The following is a 22,814-nucleotide window of genomic DNA, read 5'->3' on the forward strand; positions in this document are numbered from 1 at the left end:
CTAAGGGGACACAGAGCTGTGCACACTGAGAGCTGCTGCTAATGTCACTGTGCCTCAGGATTGACCAAGCACAGGCTCTGCCCACAACCCTCAGTGCCACTGCTGAAAACACTCCCCACACCATCAGGCAGCCCAAGGCCCTGGCAGAACTGCTCCTGTCCGAGCTCAGAGAACTGCTCTGTGCCTTTGGAGTTCTGATGAGCCTGAGAGGTCTCAGGTTCTCTCCAGTGCAGATATTTGGTTTGGACTCCAGGCAAGAACTGTCATCCTGACTATATTTGGACAGAAAAACATTCCTGGCTTTGGTTTGTGCACAGTGTCTAAAAGCAACGGAACAGATTACACTGAGGGAATCCATATGGTGTAATGGGGATAGGGAAGGCAGAGCACAGAACTGACTTTGCCTTGTCTCCATGCTGACAGCAGCAGTGCCCAGAACCTTTGCAGGGAGCTGGGATTTTCCAAGCAAGCAGTCAGGGATGCATATCCTGAGATCCCAGAAGCAGCAGGCTGGGAACAGCTGTCAGGAGGGAAGGAATGTTGCCTAACAAGCTGCATAAACCTCACAATGGTCAACTATGGAGAACATAAAGCACTGGATCATTTGCACAGCCCAATACACTTCCCTGGTTAAATCACCTCGGTGTGGCTTTGTTCTTCCCTGCTGAAATGTTTTGGTTAAAGCAGAGCTGCCCTGGAACACACAACATATGGCTCCACTCCCCAGGCCAAGCTGAGCTCAGAAACAAATACATTCTCACTTCCATGCATTATTCCTAGGGTTCCTCTCCCATTTGCTCAGCATAGCTAACATCAAAGGTTATTTCCAGCCTCTCTGCTCCATTTGCCCCTGTCAGAGGAGACCAGCCCTAGCCAGGGAGGACACTGGCACAGCTTCACTCGAGTCCCCAGAGCAGCACAAGAACAATCCATTACAGCCAGTCTATATGTCTGCTCAGAGCTGGACAGAGAGCACACCCACCAGTGCTGGAACTGCAGCTGTCTGACCATCCCAAACCTCACCTCTCACCAAACACTCAGCTCATGGACAAATGCCTATTATTCAGCATTGGAACAAACCACTCCCATTAGCTTCCCCTGCTGTGAACTGGGAGCTCTACAGGAGATAGTGAAGACAGGGAAAGGACAACTGATAGCTGATCATGTCTGATGGCTCAAGGATCAGTGCTCCATCTCCAGGGCACTGCTCCAAACCCAGGCCAGGGAGGGGAGAGCACAAGGCTGAGTGTGATTTACCACTATCAGCTCCTTGGTGGCCCATGTGAAAAGAATTAGGAAACTCTCCTATGGCTCTTGCTTTAAAAAGCACTTACAGATTTAGCCCTTCAGCTCTCAACTTGGGGGGAAAAAACTCAACCCAACATTCTTGTGTGGTTCCTGTGGAAATGGCAGCTAAAGCTTGGACTTTTGCAGTGGGTCATGGACTAAAAACAGATTCTATCTGCTGCAGCAGGGAGCAACGTTCTCCAGGGAAGGGAGAAACATGTTCCTTAGTCCCCAACCATTCTCCCACTTTCTATCCTGCAGCCCCTTGTGATCAGCATCTGCTGATGTTCCTAGAAAAATCCATGGTCTGGTGAATAACAAATGAGCTGAAAACAAGGGTTTGCTCCAGCTGGCAAGGAAAATGGAATATTTTGCTTAACTGTCAATTTGAGCTGCAGCTCAGAAGTGCCTGCACTGGCCTGACCTTGTGTTACCAAAGAGATGTGGTCTTGACCCCAGGCAGGAGCTCAGCAGCTCAGTCATGGCCACGTGGAGAGCAGAATGTCAGGAATGAAATCAGGGAGATTTTCCTCAAAACAGAGATCATAAAGTGCATCCACAATGGAAGAAGAATTGCTTCCCTGTACTTTTAGCACTGCTCTGTTAATAACCTATAATCCAGTTGTGGATGGACCAATCCTCCCAAAATCCTGGGAGCAGCAGCAAACATAACCAAAGGAGAGGTGGATTCTTTACCTGACTCTGCCTTTCAACACAATTTCCTTCTCTCTACTCCCTGTCTCACACTGCCTATAAAACAGAGAGATTTGGCCATACCATCAGAGGAAAAGCTTTAGAAAGACTGATCCCAAGGATGAGATATTTAAAGTTCTACACCAGAAAACCTCAGGAATATCCTTCCCTTTCAACCCAATGCTATAGGGCACCCAGGACATGGCAGAAACACCAGTGAAACCAGGAGCTCCACAGCTTGTTCCTGGGAGACAATGGGTAATAAACATCAAGCACAAAGTTACTCACTATCCACACTAATTAATTAGTGACAATATTTGTCTTTCAAAGAGTGTTTACTGCTCTGGCATCTCCTTTCCTCCCTTCAGCCCTTTGCTGTTCTGATAACCAGCAACAAAACCAACCAGCAGCAAAACAAGAGGAACATCTTCCCCCACCTTTCCCATCTCATATTCTCCAGCTAAATTTCACACAGGCTCATCAAGGAAAATAAAACAGAACTTTCTTCCCTCCTCCAAAGCCTCAGTTTCCCACAGAGCTGAGCCTGGAGTGGGGCAAAGCTTGCCAAAACCATACTGGGCACACTGGGGCACCTGATTGCCTTGGGCTCTCCTGTTCCTGGGGCTCCACAGAGCAGCTCAGCTCTTCTCTCTGGGACTGGAGCAACTCCCTTCTTCTTGCTGGGGAATGAAAGGGTTAGTGCTGCTTAGCAGCTCAACTCTTGCTCCTCAGAAGCAATGACAGCAGGAAAATAAAAGGGAACATACAACAGGACATAAGAGAATACACTCCCAGAGCAAACTCTACAATTACAAACCATTCCTGAGTCTTTTGGCAGGTAAGTTGTGATGTGCAAAACTTCTCTAACTCAGCCACACAATGACTTTCAGACATGAAAACAAGCTCAGGAGATCTTGCAATGCAACTTGAGTTTTAAAAAGTGAAAACATAAGATTCTTCTCTCTCTACAAAACCTCTTTTCATCAGCCAGGAAGAATAAAAGGTATTTAAAACAACCTCCACTTTCTGCCACAGCTGCACAGCTTGGAAGGCAAAGGCTGCAGTGTTCCTGCCACTTCTTTCCCTTCAGGGAAAATAACCTCTTGGAAGCTTCTTCTCTTCATTTAGTACTCAAAGAAATTAGGAAAAGAAATTAAGCAGATGCTCTATGTTCTTTGTCCTCAAGAAAATGACACCTTTGGTGCAAGAGATGAGAATAACACAAGAGATACTGAACCACCTCTGTCCCCTCTCCCCCAGTGCAGGACACACACACATAACACATGATGAAACCTCAGGGTTACCCTCAGCAAACTGCTCTGGGGTTGATGTAGAGGGTTGTGAAAGAAATATACTTTAAGAATGCTTAGCATGGGGCTAGGAAATGATTCACTTGCCCCAAATGTGGTTAAAGCAGCTGTTACAGGATCAAGATGGCTCAGATTTGTACCTTTGTCAGCTTTTGCACAGCACAGCAAATATTCTGGGGAACTGTCTGGCTTAGCCAAAGGAATTTCCATCAACATGAACTTCTAGGGAATAAGTAAATGAGTATCAGCACCTCTGATTTTTACACCAAAGCTGATTCTGCAACTCACCTTTAGGTTATTTGGGTGTTAAGCAAATAATTTAGGGATTTTCATAGCTAAAAAACCAATCTACTGAAACTCTAACAATGAATATTTTTCCCAATATTATCTACAGAGTCAGAGGTTGTGACATCACTTTTCCCAACACACCATAGGATGACAAAGTAATAAACAGACCTGGAACAACACATTCCACCAAGTTAAAAACTCCTTTCAAGGATTTGTCTCCTCTTTGCTGAGGAACAAAGAGAGTAGAGGAACACAGGATTTTTGTGTTTGGTTTAAATATTGCTTGCACTAGGTAACAAACAGCATGTTTGGGCATCACTGTGGCACCAGAGAGACACAGCTCAGAGTGTGCAGCACAGGCCACACTTCCCCCAACAGCCACTGCACAGGGTAAGTCCCTGGGTAATATTTCCTCACTCACCTGGAAAACACAATACAGCTGGATCCACATTTCAGCTACTGTTTGTACATTCATTTTAATGCTCAGGAAAATATATATTTTATTTTATTAAGTTTTGCTGCAAAACAAAGAAACAAAAATGAAATCCCTTTTTTTTTTCCTCTCTCTCACCTCAATTATTACTATCTATTTTCTTTACACTTTGATTGGAGTATTTCACACCTGCCTTTGGCATTATGGATAGAAAGCTCAGGAGTCTCTGAACACACAGTTGTGCCAACAACAAAAAAAAAATAACGAAATGTGGAAGAAGAGTGTCACTTAGAGGTTAGAAATATTTGTTGTAACAACAGATTTTCTCCAATCAGTGTTCACTACTTTATCTCTAAGGCACACGCTCTGTCTTTAGGACCTCATTCCATCCAGCTTTGCCTCTCAGCCTGAGCTCTGCTTGAGCCTGTGCTGGTTCAGAGAGGACTCTGCCTTAGGACATCACCTCCCTCGCCCTGCCAGGAGCTGGCAGAGATGATTTCCTCGGGTGAAGTGAAGCACATGCTCTGCCTGCCAAGGTGTGAGGTGCAAGGTGTGTCCTGCCACGGCCTCTCCTCGCTGCAAGTCCTGCATGGTGCAGTCCTGGATGCCACTGGGAGCACCTCCACGGGCAAGTCTCTGCTCTGAGAGCCTCTTCTGCCTCCAGGAGACAGGTCAGTGTGGTTACTTCGGGTGTGTGATGGATGAGCAGCACAGGTGAGGGGCTCCTGCCCTCCACTCCACCTCCAACCTCCACCCAAGGGCCATGAGTTACTGCCTCCCTCTCCCCCAGGATGGCTTTGCAGGGAGCCAAACACACCAGCCTGACTAGCACTTCTCATCTACAATGCAAACAGAAAGGAAGGAAAGGAGGGAGGTGGGGATGGGAGGGGAAAGCAGCACGTCCTAGACAAAGATGTGAATCCTCTCCCGGATCGCCTGGCGACAGATGGGGCACACAGTGAGGGCTGTGCTGCAGTCTGGGCAAGAGCCATGGCCACACTGGAAGACCAGTTTGATTTGGTCATCGATGCAAATGGGGCAGGTGATTCGCTCCTCCATCTGCCTGTAGCGGCTCTGCAGCTCCTCCATCAGCCTCCTCTGGTCCGTGGACTCGGAGCTGGGGCTGCACTCCACCTCGGTGCTGTCTGCAGGGGTGGAGAGCAGGAAGGGTTAGTCACACCCTGTTCTGTCTCACAGCATCTCTCTCTCTCCCATCAGACTCTGCCCCTCAAGAGCAGCCAACTCTCTTCACTGAGCTTTAGCCAGAGGTTCCTCAAACCAAAAGCCTGGGATGATGCTTTGTAGTGTGTCCAGGTAGTTGCTCACCTGGTTTGTGTGTGTTTGAGATTGTTGGGTGATTTTCTTTCTAAAGGAAATGAAATGTTGGAGATCTCCTGCCTTAATGCTCTGGTACACACTGCTGCTACCTTCCAGTAAAGACATTCAAAGTTGGTTGTGATGTTCTGCCACTCTAGTCCAGGAATCCTTACAGTGCTACGAGCACTCTGTGCTCTCAGCCTCTAGTTCACATCTGGGACTCCAATTTCTGCTTAAATCTTTCAGAACACACATGGTAAAATGAGAAGAAACCATCTGACATCAGTTCTGTTGAGTTTTGTGTACATGAAGCTACACAGAGTTGTTTGGTCACTGTGTGAAGGGAAAGAACCCCAAATCCTGTGCAGCTGACAGCTTAGGTCAACAGACTCCTCCTGGTTTCAGCTTAACACAGCTCATCCTCTGCTCCTCATCTTTGGTTAGGTACCTTCACACTTCAATGTGGATGTGCCTTTCCTCAGCATTCTGGAATTAGCTGCACAGCAGTGGTGCAAGGAGTGATTTCAATCCAAAGGTGAAGCAGGTTTGGGAACAAGGAGCTTGCTAAAGGCAAGCACTGAAGACATCACTGCTAGGGAAGTCCTGCTGATATTTTCAGAGACCTTGATGTTCCTCCTCCATTGGGAATTTGCCTGCAAATGTCTCACTTGGAATTCTCATCACTATTTTGTTGCCAGTCTGTAGCAAAGACAAATAAATGCTCCTGTCCACTCTCAGCTAAATGTGCTATTTTGGGCATTATGGAGCTCCAAAGAGGATTTCTGGCTTTGCCTAAGAAAATGTCCCTTTTCCTCCCTAAGGGTGATCCATGCAACATGAACACACACGAAACAACCCCAAACAAAGCAACATCCTTTATCTTACTGCACTGAAAATCACTGTTGCTCCTCAAACTAAGCCTTCCCACAGCACTTATCAGCAAAAACCCTTGTTTCATTGGTTATTGTCACTTGACATTTGATGCACTTCTTCATCCTCCTGGAGCATTCTACCACGAATGACACAAGAAGAGATTGCAATTAAGCCCACTGATGCCAGAATGAAGAAGAAAGCAACAGACTCAGGAACATCAGCCTTGAACAACCTAAGGCCTCCCTGGATGATTAAGAGATTGTTCTGCATGGAATGAGGTCACTACCTTTATTGTCACTTGACATTTGATGCACTTCTTCATCCTCCTGGAGCATTCTACCACGAATGACACAAGAAGAGATTGCAATTAAGCCCACTGATGCCAGAATGAAGAAGAAAGCAACAGACTCAGGAACATCAGCCTTGAACAACCTAAGGCCTCCCTGGATGATTAAGAGATTGTTCTGCATGGAATGAGGTCACTACCTGCTTATTGACCTACTCTCTTGGTTTAGTCTTTCCTAAGCCAGTAGCAAACACAAGACCTTTAAGTCCTCCATGCTCTGTGCCACTGGAATTGTGCTGCACTGTGGATCAGAACAGTTCTGAGTAAAAAGGAGGCAGCTCTGGCACACATTCCTTATCAAATTCCCTGTGGTCACTGGGAGTGCCTTGTGAGATAAACTTGCTGCCCTTAAAACAACTGAAATGCAAACAGTAATGAAAGGCAGAGGAGAGGGAAATACTTCTCAGGAGGTTTTTGATAGATAAAATCCTGACAGCTACAACTGAGGAATCTGGTTTTCCTTCTGAATTATCCAGGCATCCATAGGCACAAGCAAAGCTGCCTGAGGACCCAAGCAGCAGGTGGGCAGAACATCCTGTGCTCCTCACAGTTAACTTTGGCTGTCCTGTCTAAGCTGGAGGTGCTGAAATCATGCTGAGGGTTGTTTCAGGGCACAATAGCACAATAGCTGTGCCTAAAGAGAGCTTGATTTATGAGATGCTGGGGAGGCTGGTGGGGAAAACACAGAAAGAAGGGAAGAGGAATGAGAAGGACTTACCTTCACACACAATACTGTGCTGGCAGGGAAAGAAGTGGATGAGCAAGGCCAGCTCTGAGCAGACCAGGCACTCTGTGGGCACTGCCACGCTGGAGACACTAAGGTTGGTCATTGTGTTGGGGGTGGTGTGCACGCGGCGAAGGCTGCAGGTGATGGCTGAGCTATCTGAAGAGATCTGCCGTTCCCTGCAACCAGGAACATGCCAAACTTTGAGCCACACACTCCAGGTCCTTTTTCAATAAAAGTGGATAACACTGCACTGATCCCTGGCAAACATTCCACAGGAGACAGAGCAGCAGGTGCTCAGGCAGCATCAACTTGTGACCCTTCACTGCCCTAGTGGGAACAACTCAGCTGGGATTCTGGTTAGTTCTGTCTGAAACACAGGCAAAGAGCAAGGATGACTAATACTTACACAAGTTGAAGCTGATCTTCTGGAGGCAACAGTGAGGTACTGACAGTACATTCACTGAAACCAGCTATGAGAATGGCATTTCTTTAAGCAAAAAAAACTTAATCCAACATATGCTCCACTGACAAAATTCCCGTGCAAGATGTTTCAAGGGTCACATTTCACCTGGGTTTTGCAGTGGACCAGAAGCATGGCCAGTTACAGTGCTGCTGGGTGGTTCCTGCTCCAGGAGAACAGGACTGAGCCTGTGCCCTCAGATCAAAGAGGACTCTGATTTCCTGTTTGCAAAGTCACAATCCCAACAGACGTTTCTCAGAACCCAAGATAAATCCATCTTTGCCTTGCTGTTCTCTGTCTTTGGCATTTTCTCAGCTATTTGCCTTATCAGCTGAACAACAAGCATTTCTCTAGCTCTGGAATAAACTGCAGACTGTAGTGCTCACTCTTTTGCTGCACTTCCTCTCTGCTCAGGCTTTAAATATCTCTGACTGCTGAATCCAATCAAAGCACAACAGAGCCCAGAATTACCCTGCAAGAGACAAGTTGCTCTTGGCTTCAGCAGCAAATCTGTGAGTCCAGAGGCCAAGTCTGCACCCAGCAACATGAACCTGCTTTCCCCAGCTCTTTCAAGTGTCAGCACAGCACCTTTAGTAATCCCAGCTCAGCCACCACCTCCAAGAGGTGCTCAGACTGATAACCCAAATGTTCCAGAGATGCTCCATCCCTCCTGGAACAGCTGCAGGCTGGGACACCACAGAGCACTCTGCAAGGGAGGGAATTCACTGCCACCAGTGTCCAGAGCTTACCTGAATTTCTGTGAGAAGTCTTTGACAATCTGGACAATCCTCCCATCTGTGATGAGGTCTAAAGGAGACTTTCCCCGGTGGTTTGCATAATTAATATCTGCCCCTTCCTGTGCTAAGTAACAGGCAATTGCACTTCCAACGTTCAGCTCCACATTTCCCAGGAAGCCAGAAGCCTGCAGCTAAAAGAGGTGGAGAAACACAATTCTTAACAAAGAAAGTTTCTGCTATGCTGCCTTGATCTGTATCAAACTCTAAATAAAGTCTCACCCTGTATTTATGTCGTGGTTTGACAACGTGGTTAGCCCTGTAGTAGCCACTATGAAGAAAATAAGCTCTGTCCCAGCCAAAACCAGCACAACTTACTATTTGAAAGTGCCATTTAGCATTCATTTTTGAAAACACAAAGATCCTTCAGCATGTAAATAACAGTCAATCTCACATTCCAGGGACAAGAGTGCCTAGGACTGATCCTAACTGGTGCTAATCATTACAGAGCATAGTAATGGGCATTGTCTTTTTCAGGCAGGGAAAAGGAAGAAGCTGAAGACACCACAGTACACACCAACTGATGAGCAGCTGGTCCTTAAGCTAATCAAAAAGCCAAGATTTTGATGATGATGCAAAATAATTTGAAGTCCACAAACATTTTCCACTGACTTAAAAGCACCAGAGTGTGTAGGTCAGGGCAAGTAAAATTAGATGTGAAGAGTCTCCAGCATCTAAATATGGTGTTACTGTAAATAATATTGGGAATGACATGCACAGATCCCTCTTCAAGGCTTTCTGCATCCAGCACTAAGCTTCTGGCTATCTTTGGCCATGCACTTGAGCCATCACCTCATGCTGTCAGGTAGCTTGGTAACAAGCAGAATGGAAGAGCAATGCACTAGGCTTTTCCAACAGGGAGAAATGGGTGGTTTCATTCTGATCATTCCAAATTAAACTAAAAACATTTATGCTGGAGTTTCCAGTGTACTAAGTTATCCCTACACCCTTGGCATATCCTGCACTGACTCCTACATCTAAGGCCTTTACATCCATGAATACAGAGCAGCAGAATGAAATCCAGTTCAGGCTTTGTAAGAACTTAGCCTTTACCCTTCAGCCTGATCCATCTCACCTCTCACACACTGCTGTGCATCTGCAGATAACTGGGGTGTCTGTGGTTAGCTATGCTCATATTTTCCATGCCATCAGACAGAAATGAATTGCTGTGGTTCTGGGGCATGAATTAAACCCAAGACTCTTGGCTCTACCACTAGATTCATGACCTTTCCCATGTCAGGAAAGAAGCACACAATGCTAATAAAAATATCAGGGAAGACAGTAGGAATTGTTGTCTGACTATGTCAAGTTTCAGGCTATAAATTCAAGCAGCCCCTCAGAGGATCTATTCTTGCTTTCCCACAAGGTTTGTTGCCACACTCTCCATCTGGACTGGCTTTACCCAGTTTCTCTGCTTTCCTTTGCCCCATGAAGCACTTTCCTGCCCTTGGTGCTGGAGTTTCTCCTTCTCCCAGCTCACCTTGGACAGGAGGGACAGCCCCATCTCCCCTTCACGCTTCTCCATCACCACAGACATGAGCTGCTGCCGCTCCAGGGCGATGTGCATGGCAGTGTCCCCATCCTCATCCTCAGCATTGACATCACTGCCCTCGCTGACCAGCAGCTGCACCATGGCCACGTGGCCCTGGATGACAGCCAGGTGCAGGGGGGTCTGGTTACGGTTGTTTTTGAGGTTGACATCACAGCGACCCTTGAAGAGAGGAATCGCAGCAGGGTGAGCTGATGGGAGTGGGACACATGACAGCTATTCCTCATGGTGGTTTTGGCTTTTTCTTACCTCTTTGATGAGGATTTCTGCCACTTCCATGTGATTGTTGAGGGCAGCAAGGTGCAAAGCAGTGAAACCATCTTCCTTCTTGGAGTCAACCAGCTGCCTTGCTCTTGCCAGGATCTTCTTTATAGCTCTAGAGGTTAACAGAGATGGAAGAGTTCCTTTATCAGGAAGGAAGGCAATGCAGAAGAGTCAGGCCTGTCTCTTCTGCTCAGGAGTTAGGAAGGTCCATGTTTTAACAGGCAGCACCATGAGCTGACACCAGTGATGCAGAGCAGTGCCTCCAGCTCAGACTGAATTACAAGGATACAACAAAAGCTCTCAGCTATCATCTAATAAAGTAGGGCAGAGTCACCCTGCTTGGAAAGTAATGAGCAGAGTTATCCTTGGAAGAGTTCCAGACACACTCAGCTAGGCACAGTCCTTCTCCTGTCCTTCCTTGTGTGAACCAAAACATCTAAGGAGACTGTCCAGAAGGAGATAGATTCCCTAGCCAAGCTAGGGAGGTGTGAGAAAGATGGGATGGGGAAAGCAGGCAGGAGTTCCCTGTGAAGGAATGAAGGAGGCAACAGCTATACCCAGCCATATCTAAGCCAAGAAATGTGTAACCATTTCCTTTCCAGTTTTCCAGAACTACCTCTGCCACTTGCTCACTGCGACAACAGTAAACACAACATCTGTGATAGCCATAAAAGTGAAAGAAAAGGTCACTTACAGCTTGTTGCCTTTCAGAGCAGAAAAATGGAGCAGGTTGAAGCCTTGACAGTTCTGGACAGTGAAGTCTATGTTGGGGACCTCAGTGAGGATCTCAATAACAACTTTGTAGTCTGCAGTGATAGCATAATGCAGGGGAGTGTCTCCCTGGGCATCCTACACACAGACACCAGAGCAGGACACAAGTTACCTACCTCAGAAAATCAAAGGGAACCAACTGCTGAGCTATTAACATTCCTAACTGCCTTTGACACAACACACAGGAGCAGCAGGGGAGCTCTCAGTGGAAGCCCAAGTCCAGCACAGCAGAGAATGCTTCTGGATTGAGCTGGGCAGACTCAGGCCTGAAATCTCAGTGTACTGAAGGTCAAGGATTACCTCCTGTGCAATGCACAGCAGAGAGTTTTAAGAGAATAATGGGTATAAATGGAAAGAGGGGAAATTTAGATTAGATCTTAGGCAGAAGTTTTGCCTGTGAGGGTGGTGAGACACTGGCACAGGTTGCCCGGGGAATTAGTGGCTGCCCCAACCCTGGCAATGTTCATTCCAGGTTGGATGAAGCCTTGAGCAACCTGCTCTGGTGGGAGGTGTCCCTGCCCAGGGCAGGGCATTAGGGCTGGATGATCTCTAAACTCCATTCCAATCCCTTCACATACTATGGTTCTATGAGAATGAGCTTTAAATTCCATGAAGCAACAAATGGTGTGAGACAAAGCAGCACCTCCACCTCAGAAAATGCTAATAACAGAAAAAGAAACAAACCCAAAGCCAAGCACACCCTCCTGCCCCTGAGCCCCAGACTTACTGGGAGGTTGACATCACAGTTGAGCTCACAGAGGGCTCTCACCACCTCTGTGAATCCTTGGCTGACAGCGACATACAGTGCTGTGCACTTTGCATTGTTCAACAGGTCTGCACTGGCTCCTTTCCCAATGAGCACACGAGCAACCTCAGCCTGGTTTCTGATCCAAAAGCAAGGAGTGAAACGAGTTAAGATTCAATCCTGTGCAGACAGTAAATTCCTTCTCCTGGCAAGGCAGCAGAACTTCTTGAGTTTTGTATCCTCTTGACTTCACTCCACACTCTCTTAGCATTATAAAAGAAACAAACCACACAACAAAACCTTCCTAATTTGCCCTCTAGAATCTCCTCTGCCTGTGCTCTAAATCAGCAGCAATCTCCCACTCTTCCTGATGAGTTCTTCACTGATAGCTGACACTAGAACCCTGGAAAACACCTGCACTTATAGAAACCAACCCTGGAAACCACATGCCCTTATAAAAACCAACCAAGCTAATCCCAACCAACCAAACCAACCCCCATTCCCTAGGAGAAAAATAAAATTCAATCACCAAAACCCCTTTATCACTTGTCCCGATTCCCCCCGAAATCCCTGTGGAGGTTAGAAATCTCCTGTGGTCTGAAGCTCAAAGGCTAACTTCTAACATAAAATCAGAGAAAATCCCCCACCAGCCACACATCCTTCACACACACTGTCCATTTCTATCTAGACCATCAGCTTTGCAGCCCTTTAGGGCTTGCATCAGAGAGAGCAAGAAGAAAGGTGCCCTACCCAAAAGCTGCATAGTGCAGCGCCGTGTCCCCCTCGTCGTCCCTCAGGTTGACATTGGCATGTGCCTGCAGCAAAGTCTTCACCACCTCCAGGTGCCCCTGGTAGGAGGCAATCTGCAGGGCAGTTCTCCCCTGGTTCTTCACATCCACCTAAGGGAAGGGCAGAGACACAGCAAATTAGCACCGACCTTGCCTTGTGCTCAGGCCTGAGCTCTGCTCCAGAGCAGCCTGAGCAGGATGGAAACCACCAGCTGTGGAACAGCTGCAGGCTCAGAAATGCCAAGCAGAATCTGTGCCCTGTTGGCACTGCTTTATGTACATCCACTCCAAGCTGACCTTGTCCCAGAACACTTCTGAGGGGGAAGGGGACAGCACACTCAGCGAAGAAGACAGAGCTGGAAGCCAGGGCTGTAATTGCAGCTCTCCTGCCAAACTGCTCTATGCCTGCAAGCACAACTCTTCTTGACATCTCTGCCAACAATCCCTTTCCCAATAGGAAAATGTGTGAGGAAATCAAATTAGCTTTGCATAAGGCTTTGAAGGTGCCAAGTCCCCATTGTTCTGTGATACTGCAGGTACTGGGTGCAGTGGCTGGAGGGGATGTCACAGTGCTCAAGTGCTGCAGTGAGATTTACTGGGAGTTAAAGGGACTGAAGAACAAGGAGAGGGCTGCATGGCAGGCAAGGGGAAAAACAGGAAAAGAAGCTATTGGAATCAGGCTAAGAAGAACAGATGAAGGAGCTAGGAAAGCCTTAGCAGACTGGCAAGGAGAGCAAGTCGCTATTGGAATCAGGCTAAGGAGAAAAGATGAAGGAGCTAGGAAAACCTTAGCAGACTGGCAAGGAGAGCAAGTTAATGAGCAAGTTTTGCTCCCTGCAGCTGGATCTGTGCAGCACTCAGAGCAGGACTTCCCTGACACTCCAAATGATGGACGAGTCATTTAGGCAAGGAGGCATCAGAGGCCACTGTGCTATTCCATTTACACAGGACTGATGATGCTGCTAAGCTGGGAAGGCCTTGGCAAGCAATTCCAGCCTGCACTTAGCCTGAAATCCAGCCTCCCCTTGCTGGGTACAGCTCCAACAGAAATCACTACTTCATTAACGTAAGTATTAAAATAGAAATAGAAATCTAATCAAACAGCTAATCACATAATGGATTCCTTACTCTTGGCACTTTCTTATCTGGGAGCAATTTGACAATTGCAGGTGTTTGTCTATTCCTCCCATCTCCAGAGATCCCATTAACTTTGTAAATAAAGAACTATAATAAACACCAGACAAGTGACCACTGAATCATCTGCACCTTCAGAATTGATCCCAGTTTTCCTGGTTCACACACCCCCTGCCCCTGCCAGCCATAGGGACACAGCCTCAAGAAAATCTCTTTCTGTTCCCAGTAGTTTCCAAGGACACAACTCAAACACTTTGTTCCCTGGTTCTTCTCCTTTTAACCTGTTTCTAAACCCTGAGCCCCTCCCTGAAGGATCCTGAGCAGTGCTTTCAGTGGATGTGATCCTAACAGTTTGGCACTGTGCAAGCACATAAATTGTTCAGCAACAAGTCAAGCCCAGTTCTCTGCTCCAGTCAGACATGAGATAAGACACTGCACAGATCTGGGCAGCTTTGCTCTTTCCTGATTCCAACAATATGATTTTTGTAAGGTCACCTAAGGACAGACACAGTCAGCCAGACACAACCCATGGTTTCGTTCTCCAACAGGCTGATACTAGGGTTTGTGTTCCTGTTTTCACACAGATAAACACCTCTGACCCTGATTCTACAGGTGCAGTGTCCACACAGAAAATCTGGGCAAAGCCAGCTTTGGAACAGTGCTGGAAGGACTTAACTCTAGCTCAGATTTAATGCCACAAAATATGCACATTTAACATACCAATTTAATCCTGAACTGCAGCAAAACAACCCGCTGTTAGGAACTATTACTAGGTATGAAAAAAATCTGTTCTCTTTTTTCCTCTACTTGACTGGAAAATTTGATGAGAGTATTTTAAAGAAAGGCAACAGAAAGGAACCACTCAGGATGTGTTCAGAACTTGCCTTGTCTGGGTATTTCTGCAGGAGCTCCCTGACCTTGGCTGCATTGTTGAGGGCAGCACAGATGACCAGGCACCCTGCGTACTCCGACTCCGACTTCTGGGACAGCAATTTCTCCAGCACAGTCACCAAAGTACCTGGATGAGAAACAGAATGGACCTGAAACTACACACTTTTGAGTGCTTGAGGGGACAGAAGTGTCAGAAGTCCCCAGACAAAGTAGAAAAGTTTGGGCTCACATTCAAGTTCTCCCTGAGTCTATCTTGAGCAAACAGCTCAAGATCCATCTACACAGCAAAACAAAAGCCCTGGCAAGTGTGTCCTGTCTCCCACATGATCCTGACATCTAAAGGAGATCAGTATGGTGAGGCTATGAAAAAAATTTATGAGCAGATGTGCAACACAGGCAAAATCCCCTCGACTCATCATGTGATCCCAAACTTGATTTCAGGGTGGACTGGGCAAAAGAACTGGGGATTTCACAACACTTCCACGCACAGTCCTAGGACTATTTCACAAGCCTTCAAGAATTAGTATCCTTGTACAGGGAACAGGATGGAACAGGAATTGAGGCAGAACAAGGCAGAGGCAAATACTGAACCTAGGGCAGTGCTATGGTTAGCATTTCTGGATCCTAAACTCTGCATTCTCCTGTCACTGAAGAGATTCAAGAACCAACTGGACACAACCTGTGCCATGTGCTCTGGGATGACCTTGCTGAGCAGGGAGGTTGGACCAGATGACCCACTGTGGTCCCTTCCAGCCTGATTCTGTGGTTCTGTTAGGGCCAGCTCTGCCTGCCCAGTAAGGCACAGGTTGTTTTTGGAGCTCTGCCCAGGGAAGAAGAGGTAGCTGGAGTTTCACACTATCCAAAGAGTTGCAGCAAAGAGTTCCCAGACCCTGAAGGATCAGACATCTCTCTCACTTTTTGATTCCTTTGCATTCTCTGTGGTCATGAGGTTTGCTTCCTCATCCCTCTGGTAGGCTGTCAGGCAAGCTGGGTTGAAGGTCCAGGACTGCCCTCCCACCGAGACACGCAGATCTCCGTCCCCATAGACCTTGATCACCTTGCCAATGTGCCCCAGGGTCTGCAAGGGAAAAAAAAAATCAGGTGAGCTGCAGGGTAGCTCAGGCCCAAATCAATGTTTCTAAGAGTGGTCCCACAAGCTGCAGTCCTGCTGTGTGAAGAGAAGCACTGGACAGTGACACACTCGCAGACAACTCCCACTTGGAGGACACCAGAGGGTTCTCACGAGTTTCTCTCACTGGTTTTACACAGAAGGGTTTCCCAGACACATGATAAATGTCTGGGGAGGGAGATGGTGGAATGACAAAACATGGTTTGAACAACACTGAGAGAACTGATAAAACTGGGACAAGGAGAGGTTTCCTCTGGGCACTGAATTGCCCCTGGAGGACACCTGTATCCCACTTTTTTAGCCATACTGGTCTGGATCAGACCATTTGTCACACTTCCCTGCCTCATGCCAGAGAATTAGGGAGGGTGTAAGAGGCCTTGTTTACTTTGGTTAGTGAAACCTCTTATCTGCCTTGTTAGCAGCCAAACCCTGTGTCAGATTCCCCATTCACCTGTTTGCTTTGGGTGCTGTGACTGCACCACCAAGAGCCAACAGCACCAGGCAAGAGGGACTCCAAGGCCCCAGCAGCCCCACAAAGCCTGAGCAGCAGCACTGGGGGCAGTGCAAGGCCATCACTATTGCTAATAGCCTGGGAAAGCTGAGGGGGAGGTTACTGGTCTCTCCTGGAGCTGGTGCACACTCACAGGTGCCATTTCATCTGTCCACTCCCCATGACCAGGTTGGAACCGCTTCACTGTTTCCATATCATCTATCACCCGGACAACATCACCAACCCAAAAGGTGTTGAGCTACAAGAAAAAGAAAGTCATAAGCTTTTGGGGGATGAAGCCACAAAGAAAATAGTGATCAGCCCCTCCACCCCAGCCCAACCCCAGAGACCCAACACATGAGACACTCATTGACTCCAACACAAAACATGACTACCAAGAGAGCTGTAACCACTGAACTGCAAAACAAACACAGGCCAAGGGTTGGGGTAACTCTGTTTTAAGCCAAGTGCACATTTAAGTAGGGAAATAATTGGGAACAGACACTTTTCTTCTTTTCTTTCTTCTTCAAACTATTCATTATTAGTACCAGTGTAAAGTATGGAACTTTCCTTGGTTCATCTCCTCACTACACCTGACTTGGCACTGGAGATTTTAATTCACTTTAATAAGGAAGTTAAATCTGTTTGTTATTTAAAGCAGAAAAGGGAAACCAGAGTTTATCTGTACTGGTCATTTGCCAGATGCTCCCTCTGCTCACTGAGCTAAGAAGGCAGCACTGTCAAAACACACTTTTCAAAGCAGAGTAACTGTGCAAAACAGTCTGACACTGCATTTTCCATTGGTATTGGGAGTTTTTAGCATCGTGACCTTGCTCAGATCTATCAGAATTTTGTGGTCTTCCAGCAGCTTCTTCTATACCTAATTAGCTCTGTTTCTAATCATTCACATTTCAAGTCCTCAAACCTCTGGGGAAAGCCAGAGCTGTGAGCTCTAGAAATGCAGGCACAAAATTAGAAGAGCTGGATTAAAGATTCCAGGTCATTCAGAAGGATCAGAGAGAAGCCAGACACAGATGGAAAAAGGAGAATAACATGAAGACACAAGGACAAGGAAGAGAACAGAATCAAATGGAAATCAGGTGGAAAAAGGTTCATCACAGGTGAAAGGAAGATGCAGAAGGATGAGCTGCTGTAGATCTACTGTTACCACTCCTACCAAAGAAGCTGAAATTCAGAAAGGGAATTTACCTTGAGAACTTAAAACATCTGAAATGCAAGATTTCATAAAACTGGACAGTTCAGCAGCCCAACTCCCACTGCCTGTGACCACCTACCCTAGCCCGGATGGCTACAGCCACTGTGCTTAGAACAGCAGGGAATTCCCTTAGCACTTGCTTGAGACACATCCTGCCCTAACACAGCAGGTTAAATGACAGCTCTTCCCTGCAACACTTCTGGCCAAGCTCAGCACTTACCTTAGTGAGAGCTCCAGGGTGGAAAGTCCAGCGGGTTTCACTGTTGAACTGGACCCTCACGTCCCCTCTGTCTGTGATCCTGTGCACAGTCCCTGTCTGGCCAATGAACTTTGGAGAGAGGGAAAAAAAAGAGCAGGGGAAAGCCCCTAAATAAATGACATTAACAGTGGGGAAATCAGGCATTCAATGCATAAATTGGCTGTTTCCAACCCACAGACTAACACTGCTCCCAAACCTACTTTAAATGAGATACAGACATTGTTTTTCCACAAAAAGAGGGAAAAGCTCCTTAAGAGACTCCTTTAAAGTAGCAGCATATTGGAGGAGGAGGGTGATAGGAATACAAAGTGCAAAAATCCCTGAAAATGCAGCACAAATTGTCCTCTCTCCAAATGACAAAGGTGGGCAGAGATGACAATGTTGTTCTGCATTATGATCCCAGCAAGGCACACTCTGAGAGGAAGAAAAAAGGGGCACATGTAGAGGAGACTACAGAAAACAAAGTACAGCTGTGTAGTAGCCTAGATCTGTTGATTCTGGCAGGTCCTGAGCACCTCATAGTTTAGAAAGAGGCAAAAAGCACTAATTTCTCGGATGAGAGAAAGTTTCCATTTCTGTTTAATATCCTTCTCCACACCTGTATTCCCCAATAACAAGAACTCAGAAGTGCAGAGGTCTAACAGCCTCTGTTAGCCTCACAGCATCTTTCCAACACTGGAACTTTGGGCGAGGTCTTAGCTGGAATAAAAAATTCATGGCTCCACTGGCAGCCTTAAAGTTCATGCCAGAAGATGCCAAGTCCCTGCCAGGCTGAAAAACATCAGAGGCTGATGCTCAGTTAACAGATTTCCACATGGAAACTGAAATGACATAGTTTGTCTTGACATTTTCAAGTCTGATTTCAAAAAGTCTGTTCAACTGCAGGGCCAGGATAGATATATAATGTATAGAATCAATTTTATGGCACTGCCTGGTGCTATTCTGCAGTAATTGGTGTCATTTCTAGCTCTACTTCCTCTACAATCTGGGATTTTTAGACAACAGGTGACTGATAACTCCTCAATCTAAAGACAAGACACTAGGCTGAGCTCCAAGGATATCATATGGGCTGAGAAGTTTTAGCCCTGGCCAGGGATAGGCTCAGTGTTGACAAAACACCTAACTTTCATTAGCAGTAATGCACAGCACAAAAGGAGCCAAACAAGGAATGGCTCCAGAACTCCAGAGATCTGTTAAAAACAAACAAACCAGGCATTATTTCTTTGCAGTGACTTCCAAAGCTTCTGAGCAACAATCAGAGGCAATTCTCATGGCACACTGATTTATCTGAGCCTAAAAATAAATCTGGCTCGGGTCCTATCACTAAATAATTCGTATTTGTGATTCACTCAGCTCCATATATCATTACACAAAGATGTTCTGGTAACTTCCTAGCCAGTGCCTGCTGCTGCAGATGGTGAGTGATGCTCCACAGAGAGAAGCAGAGCCATACCTCAGCCATTTTGGGGTTCCAGCCTCCGTGGCCTTCCTGCATCTCTCTCAAGATGTCAATGTCCAGCAGGCACTTCACCTTGTCCCCGTGCTGGAAGGGATGTCTGTCTGTGCTCTCCTTCCTCTGCAGTTCAGCTGGTTTGCCTGAGGAGGAGGAGGATGACAACACCCCCAGACATGAGGGATGCAATAACACACTCTGAGTCTCATTGGCTTTGTAACGAGGGTTGCAAAATAATGTTAATTGGGGCAGAAGTGTGCAAAACCCCTTGTCTGTTGTGGAGGATGCTCTGCACTCTACACAGCACCACTATGTAGAGAAATCAAGAGGATTTCACTCTCACTGGATATTGATATGAATCAAACATGAGGCATTTTAACGAGACACAATCTGCCCCTTCCCAGAGCAGGGAATGCCTTGGAACGAGGTCTCTCCTGTCATGGCAGACACCAGGAGCTGTTCTTAGCAATCCAGTCACCCACAACTGTTGTTCAGCAGACACACCCACACAGTGCCCAAAATTAGTTCTCCTCCCCAGGCAGCCACATAGCTTGCATTGAGGAGAGCCTTTCCCTCCCACCCTGCCAGCCCTGGAAAACAACTCCCCATCCAACCCTTCCCTCAGGCTCCTGCCAAGCTGCTCAGGGGGGAGAAAAGAATGAGAAGGACCTCATTCTGCTGCTGAAAACACAAGAACAGAGCTCTCTGCTTTCCTGCAGGGCAGCAAGATGCCCCTGCACCTCATTAAGTTGCTACAAGTCCAAAACCACAAGTAGCTTCATTAGACTTAAGAGCAAAGCTGGATTGCAGCAAGTTGTCAATACAGACATCACCTTTTCCCATTACTTTTTCCAGTCTCTCTGCTGGGCAAGTATTTGGCAGGTCCATTCTCAAAGATCTCCCTTTGGTCACACTCCCCTTCAGTACACTTCTGGGTCAACCAGAATGGTAATATTTGCTCTCTAAAAGCACAGTTAGACCATTGCTTGCCTGAAGAACAAAAAACTTTGGATTGACAAAACTGCCACAGAGTGGGAGTTTCCAGCAAGGAGCTGCCTTGGCAGGAGATCCCTCCTTGGGACACAGCTGTGAGCATCTGGTGGTTTCCCCACCATCTCGGTCCTGAAAGGCCAAACTAATTCACTGACCACTCTGAAATCAAGCAGTGTGTTCACACACAGACCTCTGCTCTTAAACAGCACCCATTATGTGGGAACTTTATAAAACCACCTGCTGATTTTGTGTCTTCCAAGCAAAATGGCCTTAGCATCACCACATGGCAGCATGAGCCAGAACTCCTCAAGAACAAACATCTTTACACACCTAATTTTGGGAGATGCTCCTTGTAGTAAAAGCCCCCAGATGCCTCCACAGTACATTTGAGGTCCACCTTGCCCTTGTGTCCCACCCTGTAGACGTTTGTGGTGCCATCAGACCACGTGACACTGGCCACACTGCGACCTGTCTCCACATCCCAGCCACGGATGTCCATCACTCGGCCAATTTTACCTTCACCACCTGATGGGAAAGAGCAGGAAAAAGGAAAAATGAGGAAAATTAAACCACGACACAACTCCCTTTGACCAACTAGGAGAGAATCTCTGTGTTAAGCTCCCTGAGAGCCAGCCAGGCATCTACTTTGGAATGCAAATATGGAAAAGCTGAATGCTGTATGGAATTCCTGGTGGTGTACAGAATGGCCTAGCCTGGGAACACACAGTGTCATGGCACCACACTGTGGCAAGACAAAAAACACAGCAGTGCTGTCCAATCCACCCAAGATCTTTAACCTCTCCCCAACACCAGCCAAGCAGAGAAACACCAAATACACTTTGTTCTGGTACTTTTCTTGCACCCACCCAAGCAAGGAGAAACACCACAGAAACAACCCAGAGCAGGAGGATGTACGTGTGAAGGTAAATCTGCCTGGGCACATGGGACATGCTCTCATCCAAGAGGCAACAAATATCAACACTGAACCTCATGAAGGCAGTAAGAATCTGCAGATTCCTCATCTCTCTGCTGTGGAGTCACTCTGGGCACTTGGGCAAGCCTAGTGCTTTCCCAAACTGCGACAGCAACATCTGTCTGTCTCACTGACTGAGCTCCTAATTGCCTGCAAAGTCTTGGAACTTGACAGTTTAAAGGATTAACTTCATCTAACTGCACATCTGACCAGAAAGCACGATACAAACTCGTGGGCCTTACTGGCATTGATGGAACTGACAAGAACACCAAATGGCTGTGGATGGGAGCAGCTCCACCAAAATCAAGGCATCACTCGTTAGAGACCAGCTAGTGGCTTGGCCTCATGGCTCTTCTCACTTGCCTTGCCCACATAACTCCTTTCAGGTCACCACCATCGTGAGCAGCACAAGTCTCAGACATGTAAATGTTGATCTGATCTCAAAAGGATGGATAAGCTGTATTGAGCATAAGCTGCTTTTGCTCTCAGACCCGGCAAGTATCCATGCCCCACACTGAATCCAGAGCTGCAATAAATGGCAGAGTCAACTTTGGAAACCTTTGAACTTATGACTTAATTCTTAAGGGGGGAAAAAAGCAGCTGTAAACATTACAGTGTGTACAGGGCACTGGAATAGAAACAGACAGTGCAGTTTCCTTCAGCCTGTAGCACTACACAGAAATTGGTATCAGTGAATTAGACACAGTCATTACACCACAAGAGCAGCTCTAGAAAAGGCATTTTTGCCCTGTGCATTTTCAGCCTGAAGTTACAATTAAGAGAGGAAGCAGAAACCATTCTGCAGCAACCACAGCAAACAGCTCTTCACTAATGTTCCACATGAAACTCTCCCTGCAAACCATTTCTCCTCACTGCTCTCAAGTGTCCAAATACGGATATTCCCCAGAACTCCAAAGGGAAAAGGAGTGCTGTCCACAAAGACAGCCCTTATTCCCACTGCAAACAGAAGCTTTTTCAGGAAAAGATGAGTCTATTCTCCTGTAATATGATGTACATTCACAGTTCTACACAAGAACTTCAAGGATGTCTCCCAGGAGTTTTCACATCTATGAAACAGGAGCAGCAAAACTTCCCTCCCACACCCTGAATGAATGCATATGGTTTATGTCACAGATATGTGACAAATAACAGAGAGGAGAAAACAAGGAATACTTAATACTCTACAGAACAGCAACCTCCATCATCTCCACAGCTCCCCTAGAAGCTGCTGCTCAGCACAGGCATTTCCAACCAGCAATTTGTCAAAAAGAAAACAATACATTAAAGAAAACAAATCAAATGGTGTTTGAGAGGACATGCCAAAAGCAGCTTACCATCCTGGTTGCCCCACTCCCAGTCAGGGCCACGCACTACTTTAGCCCCCTGGAAAGTTCCTTTCAATGTGATGCGAGTCAAGTTCTGCCGAGGGCTCACAAGGACTCTGCAAAAGCAAAATGAGGGAAAACAAACCAATTTATTGCTGCTATTAGCACTGTACAGAGCTCTGCTCCAACTGAGGTCTGCCCTGTGAGGACCATCTCTCAGGCAATGCTTGTGGACAGTACTGGGGTGCCCACTGGATGGCTCGGGCAGGCTCCGAGCTCCAGGCACATTCCATACCCTGAGCCAAT

At 46.8% G+C, this 22,814-nt stretch overlaps 1 protein-coding gene across 3 annotated transcripts in view; it reads right to left on the reverse strand.

Annotated features, from left to right (window-relative positions):
• Nucleotides 1–4,914: 4,914 nt before the first annotated feature.
• MIB2 (mindbomb E3 ubiquitin protein ligase 2) overlaps nucleotides 4,915–22,814 on the reverse strand; it is a 26,933-nt gene continuing 9,033 nt past the window's right edge. Inside the window, exons 3-18 of one of the 3 annotated variants that reach the window (XM_009071659.1) lie at nucleotides 22,518–22,624; nucleotides 20,541–20,735; nucleotides 19,218–19,360; nucleotides 17,726–17,821; nucleotides 16,444–16,548; nucleotides 15,586–15,748; nucleotides 14,664–14,797; nucleotides 12,608–12,756; nucleotides 11,840–11,996; nucleotides 11,036–11,190; nucleotides 10,327–10,453; nucleotides 10,009–10,239; nucleotides 8,484–8,662; nucleotides 7,266–7,450; nucleotides 6,262–6,337; nucleotides 4,915–5,152 (exon numbers count right to left, since the gene is read on the reverse strand). In XM_009071659.1, coding sequence (XP_009069907.1) covers nucleotides 4,915–5,152; nucleotides 6,262–6,337; nucleotides 7,266–7,450; nucleotides 8,484–8,662; nucleotides 10,009–10,239; nucleotides 10,327–10,453; nucleotides 11,036–11,190; nucleotides 11,840–11,996; nucleotides 12,608–12,756; nucleotides 14,664–14,797; nucleotides 15,586–15,748; nucleotides 16,444–16,548; nucleotides 17,726–17,821; nucleotides 19,218–19,360; nucleotides 20,541–20,735; nucleotides 22,518–22,624 — 2,440 coding nt within the window. Of the gene's footprint in view, nucleotides 5,153–6,261; nucleotides 6,338–7,265; nucleotides 7,451–8,483; nucleotides 8,663–10,008; nucleotides 10,240–10,326; nucleotides 10,454–11,035; nucleotides 11,191–11,839; nucleotides 11,997–12,607; nucleotides 12,757–14,663; nucleotides 14,798–15,585; nucleotides 15,749–16,443; nucleotides 16,549–17,725; nucleotides 17,834–19,217; nucleotides 19,361–20,540; nucleotides 20,736–22,517; nucleotides 22,625–22,814 lie in introns of all 3 variants that reach the window. The other 2 variants (XM_009071658.1, XM_009071660.1) reach the window with 2 other exon arrangements.

This window comes from Acanthisitta chloris, unplaced genomic scaffold, assembly GCF_000695815.1.
Source record: "Acanthisitta chloris isolate BGI_N310 unplaced genomic scaffold, ASM69581v1 scaffold4913, whole genome shotgun sequence".
Classification (NCBI taxonomy): Eukaryota; Metazoa; Chordata; class Aves; order Passeriformes; family Acanthisittidae; genus Acanthisitta; species Acanthisitta chloris.